At 32.2% G+C, this 10,900-nt stretch overlaps 1 protein-coding gene across 2 annotated transcripts; it reads right to left on the bottom strand.

Moving 5' to 3' along the window:
• Window positions 1-1,343: 1,343 nt before the first annotated feature.
• Window positions 1,344-7,465, bottom strand: LOC144563092 (P-loop containing nucleoside triphosphate hydrolases superfamily protein). 2 transcript variants are annotated; one of them, XM_078312478.1, is made up of 11 exons: window positions 7,263-7,465; window positions 5,934-6,001; window positions 5,735-5,818; window positions 4,894-5,055; window positions 4,538-4,644; window positions 4,200-4,384; window positions 3,759-3,923; window positions 3,062-3,268; window positions 2,684-2,721; window positions 2,329-2,456; window positions 1,344-2,172 (listed from the first exon to the last, which is right to left on the bottom strand). In XM_078312478.1, the coding sequence occupies exons 2-11, from the start codon at window positions 5,968-5,970 to the stop codon at window positions 1,663-1,665; spliced, it is 1,623 nt and encodes a 540-aa protein (XP_078168604.1). In that variant the 5' UTR covers window positions 5,971-6,001; window positions 7,263-7,465; the 3' UTR covers window positions 1,344-1,662. The 2 variants fall into 2 exon arrangements, with proteins under 2 accessions (XP_078168604.1, XP_078168605.1); XM_078312479.1 differs by lacking the exon at window positions 2,329-2,456.
• Between the last annotated feature and the right edge of the window lie 3,435 nt (window positions 7,466-10,900).

The raw sequence follows: 10,900 nt of genomic DNA on the forward strand, positions 1-10,900 counted from the left end.
GGAATGCCAAATTAGACAATGTAAACAAGGCTTCCCAGCCCTATGTCGTGATGCCTCGACCTGAAAATGTGTGTGTTCTTCGAAATTCGATATAAATTATTTGGCAGATTGGTTATTTTCAGAATTTTGTTGAAAACACGTGTATTCTCCTAAATTTGATATAAATTTTGGATATTAATAAAAATTTCGGCATACTTGATATATATAATATAAGGAATTTTTTCATGTTAAATTGAAAATATTCAGATACTTGCCATTTTAGTAGATTTCAAACTATGCCTGAAAAAAAAAACACACATAATAATGGCAGGATCCAAAATCAAGGAACAACATACAAAAATTATCCTTGAAATTTCTCCTTGTTTGACAATGATCATTTTGATTATAAAATTTCAAATTTACTATTTGATCTCTTGATTAATTTTACTCATAACACAGATAAAAATACTAGTCAACATCAATATGAGACAGATTATTTTGCCACGATATTATTTGCTAAATACAGTATTCCACAAACTAATAGATTTTGTCATACCAGGTTCGTTTTCACTTAAACTTCAATACAATACTAATTTGGTCTCATTTTTTTGTCCAATATTTGTTCTCATTTAAAGTCTCACACACATATATATATATATATATATGAGATGGGCTACGGTGAGTTGCGAAGTAAAGCGACTATTTTACTTCACGCTTATATTTTGCGATTTTAAAGTTCAAAACGTCGATCCGAACCGTTCATCTTGTTCTTCATATTGAAATGTGCTTGGAGACCAAATTTTACATTTTTTGAAATTTTTTTACTATTTATTAACCAATTTTGAAAGTCGCTGATCTGATGGTCCAGAAAATTTTACTGTTTTTTACTGTTCACAGCAAAACAGCAATTTTCAAAAATGCTTAATAAATAGTAAAAAAATTCCAAAAAAATGTAAAATTTGGTCTCCAAGCACATTTCAATATGGATTAAACATCTAACGGTTCGGATCGGTCGTTTGGACTTTTAAAATAAATATACGGCGTGAAGTAGAAACGCGTTTTACTTCGCAACTCACCGTAACCCACCTCATATATATATATATATATTTTTGTAGTGGCTGCGGTAGAATTTCAAACCGTTATCTTGCTTTTTCTATTTTTAAAATTTCACCATGTCATTTTTCATTTTTAATATTTTGTATTTCCTATGATTAAAAATTTCGTGACCTTTATATGTTGAAATAATGTTGCAAAATCGGGTCGGCAGATACCATAGTTTTATGTATTGTGAAGATATATATATCTTTCTTGAAGAGGAATACATATCAAATAATCAATGGTGCAAGTTTGTGGCAAACTAAAAATGCTCCCAAACTCATTCAGCTTGACAAATAGATTTCATAGCGACTTTCAATCAACACTATTTGTTCTTCATACCAAATGTTCTTTCCGAAAGAAGAAAACCCTTTTAAGGCTCTTTGGTTTCAAACAAAAACAAAAAACAAAGAGCCAAAACATTTACAACCAAGCATCAACCAATCCACAAAATAACTTCCTAAATACCCACAACTGCAAAAAAATAAAGAAAAGAAAAAGGAAGGAGAAAGTTAGCACCTAAAGAGTATACTCACACTCAAATCATACCAATCATAGTTGATATACTGTACACAATTTCTCAAAGCATCAACAAGCAGAAATTCTTCTTCTGTGCCGCGGCAATGAATTTCTTACAGCAGGAATGTTACTAGAGAGAGAGACCCCTCTTGGTCCCTGATCGACGGATCTACTCTTCAAATTTGATGTAAAGGGACCAGTAACACTCAGAGACTGAGATCCTGAGAAATTCATATTCCTTTTGTTTCCATATTTTGAATTTTTCAAATTTTTAATTGATTCTCCAGCTGCACTTTGTCTCTGTTGGCTAGAAGCTGTTGGTGCCATGAAGCGAGGCTTCGTTTTGGGGCCTAGGGTTTTCAAAATTTGTTTGGTATTTTGTGAGCTCTCAGTGAATTCTACTTGTTCCAGAACCAGAGGACTTCTTGGGGATACATCTGCAAATTGTGCCTGATTTTTCTCTGTGATTGGACTTTCAGCCTTTTCTATTTGCATTTTCAAAATTTGAAGCTCCTTCTCAGCTTCTTCGATTATGTGGCCCAGCTCAGCAATGCGCTTTTGCCTTATCTTTTTTGTTTCCTAAAAAAATTACAGAAAATATTAAGAGAATACATGGATTTGCACGTCTTATGTAATGTTGTTAACAACATTGGCCGATAAGATACGGAAAATCTTGAAAACAAAAGAATTTTCTGGTAAAGAAGTGGAGAGCTTGAGCATTAAAGAATCAACTACCTCTGAGAGTTCTCTGTTTGATTCAATGGATCTAACTCGTTTTGCGAAGGTCAATGTACAAATTGTCTCCAATAAGTCATCCTCACTTGGACTCGTGTGCACAACCATCACAACCCTCGACCCCTCCCCTAATAATCCAATAATCAAATTGCAGACTAATTGTAAACAAATAATTTATTGCATTCCAATTCCAGCTTCAGTAATCTTTCAAACTGAGGAACACTCAAACACAGACCCATAAATAGACTTTCTTATTGATGACATAAATCTGATATCGCAGAACCATTACTCACCATTTTTTTTTTTTTGCTTGATAAACATGAACAAAAATGTTTTTTATAATAAGATGGCTTACCAAGAGAGTCACTCAGAATTTGTGTGAGCTTGCTGTTCCTAAAATACAGAAAATAAAAAAGTTTGTCAGGATTGATTTTTTTGGTTCAGCACTCAAAGCACTCAAATGAAAATAAAATATCCAACACACACAAACTCTGTATGAAGAAATATACGCATTATAGGAAAAAAAATGCTTCTGGCCTCATATGTTTTTTTTACCAAAATCAATGATAGGTAGACTTCTTCACTGCAATTTATGTTGTCTGTGGCACATACAGTATATCCAGGGTTTAGTTCTCATTTGCACAATTAAAACTAGTACCTTAAGCTACTTCATTTTAATAACAACATTATCATATTTTATCAGTTCAAAATTGAATTTGAAACAACTGGTTACCTGTAGGGGACATGATGCTTCCTCTGCTTTAATGCAGCTATGACATCGCCAAGTGCAGAGAGAGAAAGGTTGATGGATTTCCCTTCATCCAGCGTTTGACCTATTGCACCTGTTTTAAGCAACCTCTCGCTCCCTCCCAGATCTACCAACCATATCTTGCTTATAACTTTTCCCTTTTCACCTTCTCTTATTATAATTCTAGTCAAGCTGCATGTACAAAACTAGAACAAATAAAACCAAAGTTACCAACCTAGGTAATATGGGGAAAATAATTGGACAGTGGATCTTAAGCTTTCTAAGGTAGTTCAGTGACAAGAGTCTGGTGCCAGTTTCCCCAGTTTCCCGTTAAGACAAATCTAGATTAATGAACAATTTAATTCTCAATCCAGCCTAATTTTAGACCTAAAAATCAATTGCAAATACTTTCCAAGGATTCAGGCATAGGCTAACCCTTTGTGCTATTTACTGGCGTGGTTAACCAATTGCAAAATTATGCCTTGATTAAGCCTCAATTGTCACTCATGCTCCTCAATTGTGCCTCACGGTGTATATTGACATTTAAGAATTAAGTTACTTTTGTTGACCCTGTCGTGCACCTCATTAAAGATAAAATTAAGATCCAATAGTGTGACAGCTTCAATTCCTATGCTTGCAAGAGATGAGATGAGGAATGTAAACAGGGGTAGAGAAAACCCACCAATGGGATCTACTTGAGGTTTCATTGACATTAGTCCAAGAGGTGGCGCGGGCCCGCCTTCCCTTGTCGTACAAACGGCTTGCTTGCTTGAAGTTCATTATTTCAGCATCAGTTAAGCCTTCAATTTCTACTGTGCCGTTATTTCTTGACATAATGCTTATATTGCTTTGATAATAAAGAAAAGGTGTTAAGAGCGAAGAACAATAAAATCATCAAGATATTTCTTGAAAGTTAGGGCCTTAAATGGTTTTTTTACACCACAAATTAGGTCTCTGTAGAATTGCAGCTCAATACAAAAGATATACAATTCTTTGTAACAAATTTAAGCATAGATCATTGAACTGAGAGTTGATTGGTACAAAAACCCATAGGTGTTGTACAATGCAGTACAGCAATTCTTGGCAGTTATGGTCATACTATCATCATTAAAAATGATTTTACCTTTTAGTTGCTGGATCCATTCTTAGAGGATGCTGCTTTGGGGCTAATAAATCCTTTAAACAGCCCATGTAAACTTCTAACATGCTCATGGTCAATGTGTAGTTTTCGCACTTCTCCTGGGAAATCTCACGGAATAGCTCTTTCATTGCCCGGAGTACAATTCCAGGGTTTCGTTGAACACCTTCCTACAGCCAGAGTGTGAGAGACAGAGACATTCACAATTTAATTTTTGTACTGATTAATATTGAAAATGGCGCCAGTAATTATTTTGATGAATTTATTAAAAAAAATCTATTCAGAAAAGGTATGTATAACAACTAAAATGAACTGAGACTAACCATTGTATAAGTCTTTCCTGTGCCGGTCTGTCCGTATGTAAGAACACATACATTATGTCCATCAAACGCTGATTTAATAACCGGCTCTACCTCCTTGTATATATCCTCTAAAAAGATTCAAAAGTGAAAATAAAGAACTGCACCGTTAAATGGCTTGATTTTGAGTAAAATGCTTAGAGTTTCAGTAGAAAAGCAAAAAGAAACTGCATTACAAGAGATAGACAAAGCTGGTAGCAACCAGTAAGAGCTTATGACTTCAAGAACTGCATAGCAGCATATTACATGCTAAGAAGCATTGGTACCAACAAGTACAAAAGGTCCTGAAGAAAGAATGTGAAGTTAAATAAAAGGTGTACCTTGTGTGGAGTTTTGATCAAATGCACGATCAACAACGAACTCTTTCTTGCTTCCAAGAGATTTTATTTTAATTTTATCTGTCTCAACTGAAACTGGGAAACTATTTCTCCAATTTTCTACTGAATTAAAAGGTCGAATTCGGCAAAATACCCTTATACTTCCTGAAATTCCAAAATATTTTAAAATTAGCAGAATAATTAATTTTGTAAACAAAGCTGGTTCCAACTTCCAAAAATTTGGAGCTTGTTAGGTGCCCTCAACTTTGGTGTTGTTTTAGGTACGACGGAGCACTGATTTGAACAAATTAAGCACTCAGTTGTGTAACTAATTCTCAACATAAACATATTTGAATAATTGTCTAAAACCATCATTTGTGCAATAAGCTCAAATTGAGGCAAGCATATCTCAATTGATTCTCTGTTTTGTGCACGTGTCAATTAAGCTTCAACCTGTACTCAATGAAAACAAAATTGCTGTTTTATATTATCCCAATCACATAATTATCACAATAATGGCAAGGAAAAAGGAAGAAAAGGCAAAAAAGAGCGAGAGAGAGAGAGAAAGAGAGAAGAAGTAGTAGTTGGTGGTCAACCAGATAGGTAGCAGTCCATGTGGTAATTGTGATTACCATGGTTCACAGCTCCAATTACAAAATAATATAACAAAAACAGAAAAACAATTTAGAGGTTGATGCTACGAAACAAATACACTATTTTTAATGTATATGACCTTCTGGCAAGTAAATAAAGCTGCACAAATGCAACTCACTGTACAGGCTGGATTAATCCATAGAAGAAGGGAATGTAAAGAAAGAAATAATGATTTATTTTAGTAAAATACCTTTGATGTCCAATAACTTGTCAAGAGCCGCTCTCCGTTTGGTATCTAGAAACTGATATGTTGACCTCAGCACCGTAGTATCCTCTAACAAATAAGAAAGGACATGCAAATTTGAGACTAAAGATGTAAATTACTTCAAAGCTAGTATAGCAACAGAAATAGGATGAAAAAACAGAGAAGAAAGAAAAAAAGGAATTGCCTTGTTCTACCATCTTGTCAACTGAAGCTTCTTCCATTTTTCTCTTCTTATTTCTTCTATTAGACAAGCTGAAAAGGCCAAAAAAGAGAAAAGGAAAAGGAAGAAAAGTTATGAATTTTCTATTATGTTCTCTGAGATTATCTTGTTACTTGAACAAGAAGGGAGGATTCATGAAAAAGAAACAAAGTGTGCCAGCTAAAGGCAAGTGAGAAAATTATTGTAAGAGAATCTCAGAAAAACTATACAATAATATTGTTTCTAGTTTTTCACTCAAAAGTTGTGATAAATTTTTATGATGTGATGTCTGAAGTGACCTTTAATAGAAGATTGGTGGGATGTCTAGTGCAAAACTTACTAGAAATATTTTTTGAGTGTGTAAATGCAAAAAATGCCACTATAATTCTGTGAATTAAACTATTCTGTCCGGCACCTTAGGCCTTTTTTGTAGCTTAGACATCAAGAAGAGAATATGGCAATGTCACAATGTGCAACAACAATCATGATGAAAGGAAACTAAAGAAAGTGTTTCATTAGCTGTAGCCTTCAGAGAATGTGACTTTTATTAAATAATGATGTACTTTTGGTATAGCTAAAAGTTTTATCCCAGTAGAGAAATATTAACAGCCCAGAATTGAAAAAGTTACTTTTGCATTTTGCAAATACGTCCACACAGACTTCTATATCTCAACACAACAACAAAAACCTATAACATACTTACGTACAGGCACAGCAACAACACTTGTCATCACAAAAACCAGAATTTGGACAAATGATGAGTGCCTCTCGTCATATTGATTGAATTTGTAACCAACAAGCAAAGGGCTATTTAAGGAAAAAAAAATCAGCACATGATATTGAAGATATCTAACTAACAGGTTAACAGCCCAAAGGAAATTCCTTGTGCTTTTACAAAGATAACCTTGTAAATTTTGTATCTTAATCTCTTCTTGCTTTTTTCTTCTTTTGGAAATTAACTTCATGCCACGCAGTTTCAATGTGCTCAATCAGGATTCAGTACAACAGCGAATCGTTTTCTATTTGACCCTGGTGCACAAACAAAGATTCGAATTTCTCTCCTCGAGCAATTTGAAAGAAAATGTCTGAAATTGATCAAAGCTCTAGAAGTTCCGTTACGGATCATTCTTTTTTGTTAGTTGACTTGGCTGCTGTATGAGAAAATTGGTGCCATTCGTTTTACAGATTTCTTTAAAATTTGGTACTTGATTGTATGAGAAAATTGGTGTCGTTGCGTACAAAATACAAGAAAATTAAAAAACAAAATTGAGAGGCATGAATGTAGGAGGAAAGAAAGAATCTGGAAGAGTTTACCTGGAGAATGAGAAATGATTGCACTCGGATGCTGAGAGCTGAAAAGCTTCTTCTTCTTCTTCTTCTTCTTCTTCTACTTTTCCGATTGAGCTTTACAGATGGGAAAGCTGATTCATCCTCCTTTTGCGGGGGAAATCTCCAAAGAATTGAGGGGTTTGATGAGAAACCCAAGATTGAGAGGTTCTACTTCTGGAGAAGAATTGAGGGGAAACTTGAAAAATAAAGAAGCCAAATGAAAATAGGACGGCAGTTGAAGAAAAGCAGAAAATCCAATTGGACCAGCCCAAGGGCGTTATTACGACAAAAATCGAATATACACTTTAAAAAAAAAAAAAAAAAATCGTATATACAAAAAAGAAGAAAAAGACAAACGTGAGTAAATGTTTGGGGACTACCATTGAGCAACACAGGTGTTTTCTGTTGTAGTTTACAAGGAGAATGCCCGTGTTGAATTAATAGTTTGATTCTAAGCAAAACAGAATGTGTACCCAGATTATTTGAAAGATAAAATAGCAACTAACATGAAAAGAATAAAGAATTCTACATATTCTGATTGGATTTAATTATATACAAAGTCAAATTGAAGCCAAAACTATTAACCAAACATCTCAAAAATTACAAGTTGCATCATTGTATTTAGATTCAGTTGGTGGTATAAAAGATGGTCTTGGCAGAGAGCAAGCATCACTGAGCAATTAATCATTAACATATAAGTATATATATATTTATAATTGAAACGAAGATAAATTATTTAAATACTTTAGAATATAGTATATATCTTTTTACCTATTAGGAAAAAAAAAACAAAAATAGACATCTAAGTGCTCATTTTTTTACTTCTAAATAGGAAGTTAGTGCCCTTACAAAATTATGAACGCTAGAAAAAAAAAATATAACTTTTTGTATAGTTGATTGGATATTCTATGCTATAATTAAACAACCAAAAAGATCACATAAAATTCAGTTATTTTTAAAAAATTATAAATAAATTCTCATAACATTACAGGTCATCTTGCTTTGCCAAATTAATGGAACTTCCAACACGCTGAAGATGCGCTCTTATGTCATCAGCTACCAGTAACCAGATAAGAGACATATAACTAACCTCTTTTTTTCTTCTTTTTTATTTATGAATTATAGGGACTAAGAAAAAGTTATAGAAATTATCTCTACATTAAATATAAAACTTGAAAAAAAAATCTGTATAAATATGAAAACCTTTTCGTTGAAAATATCCTTTAATACTTTAGACTTACATTGTTTAAAATATTGTGGTCCATTAGCCAGACTCAAAAAGTTTTTATTTTACAATTTTTTCCAGAGTAAAGTTACTATGAATTTAGTATCACTGTAGTTGGGAGGTTAATCTCAAAATTTATGAGATTAATTTTAAATGATAAATTCAACTATTTAATCCGATTTGTGTTTATATATCAATCTAAACAAATGGAAATGACAACAATAATTAATCATGAATAATTGAGTGGTTTGACCTCCAACTTTTATTAAAAATATAATAATTAATCATCAACTAATTTATCAAATATGATATAATAACACAATTTAGATTCTGATTTTAAGGGGACATTAAAGATCACCTTCAACAATCCAACCGGAGCAATTATATTTAGGTTCGACACATGCGCAGAAGTGGGATACAGGATAAGAAAATCAATCAAGCCAACGATCATATATATATATCCCAAATAGGAAGTCCAAATCAAAGATGCTCCATTCATACACTGTAATAGGCCTTTTGGAGAGAGAAATCAAATCCCTCCAAAAGAAAACTACAAACTAATTAGCAAATGAAACAGTGGCCCCAGTTCGGCTGGATGCCCGGATCAAACTGTCTCAATGCTTCGCACCTCCACCAAGTATCTCAAGTTAGAGCATTTTCGTTACTGTAAATGCAAAATTAAAATTTATTTACCACACTAATTTTATAATATTTTTATCTCCCCAATTTTTTTAACTACAACGTAAAAGGATTCCAAAATTCAAACATAACATCATATTGTCAAAATCTTAGAAAATAAATTTGCCACACAGTACCAGTTTTTCTCATTTTGTTTACACTGAGAAGTGAGAACATAACTTGTTTGGCAACGCATATATACTAATTGAAACTGAGAACATATATAGTAGTAGTATGTTTGAGCATGCTGAGAACGGACTCATATTCTAATCCGTTCATTTTCTCTCTGTTCACTCTCTTTCTAGAAAGAAGAGAGAGAAGACAGGAGAAAATGAAGATGCTTATCTTCTCTTGAGAAAAAAAAAAAGCATAATTAAATCCAATGAGAACATATCATGTTTTAATAAAAAAAAACACAATCCGTACATGCATATTAAATGAGAGCATAACTTGTTTTAATAAAAATCATTTTTTTTTCATCTGTATCTACGGCCATTTTTTTTAATACCCAAAAAAAAAATATATATATATATATATATAAATAACCTCTGTTTTGGGTTTTTTTTATATATGCCCTGATCGCCTGGATACGGGGCGGACCAAAATTTTAGCAAACCGCCCATTGTATGGGCGCTTCATGCCATTACCAAACCGCCCATATAGTGGGCGGTCCACTTTTTTTTTTTAAACAGAAATTTTTTTATTTTTTTAATTTGTTGTATTGAAATATTAGAAATGTTGAATATATTTATTTAAAAATAGATGGAATACAATATAATTTGATTTATTAGAAAGACTGCAACAAATAACCCGGATCAATATTTTTCAGGCCGGATTTTTCGCGGCCGTAAGAAAAATTAATATATTTCTTTATGTGTTATTGGACAAAAATAAAAATGCTTAGATTCCGAGTTATTGATCCCGGTTCAAAAGTCACTTTTATGTAATCTAGAAAATATTATAATCCTTCTAGGACATTTAATTTATAAAAAGTTGTATCTATTTTGAGAATTCTTTTTGAATAACAATTATTAAATAACTTAAAGTTTTTTTTTTTAAATAGATACAACTTTTTATAAATTAAATATCCTAGAAGGATCATAATATTTTCTAGATTACATAGAAGTGACTTTTGAACCGGGATCAATAACTCGGAATATAAGCATTTTTATTTTTGTCCAATAACACATAAAGAAATATATTAATTTTTCTTACAGCCGCGAAAAATCCGGCCTGAAAAATATTGATCCGGGTTATTTGTTGCAGTCTTTCTAATAAATTAAATTATATTGTATTACATCTATTTTTAAAGAAATATATTCAACATTTCTAATATTTCAATATAAAAAATTAAAAAAATTAAAAAATTTATGTTTAAAAAAAAACTTTCAAAAAAAAAAAATGAACCGCCCCTGGCTAGGGCGGTCTGGGGTTCTATTTTTTATTTTTTTTTGGAAGTTGTGTTTTTTTTTTTAACAAATTTTTTTTTAATTTTTTTTACTTTTTTGTATTGAAATATTAGAAATGTTGAATATATTTATTTAAAAGTAGATGTAATACAATATAATTTGATTTATTAGAAAGACTGCAACAAATAATCCGGATCAATATTTTTCAGACCGGATTTTTCGCGGCTGTAAGAAAAATTAATATATTTCTTTATGTGTTATTGGACAAAAATAAAAATGCTTAGATTCCGAGTTATTGATCCCGGTTCAAA

The sequence above is a fragment of the Carex rostrata genome, chromosome 12, assembly GCF_964058835.1.
Source record: "Carex rostrata chromosome 12, lpCarRost1.2, whole genome shotgun sequence".
In the NCBI taxonomy this organism is placed as follows: Eukaryota; Viridiplantae; Streptophyta; class Magnoliopsida; order Poales; family Cyperaceae; genus Carex; species Carex rostrata.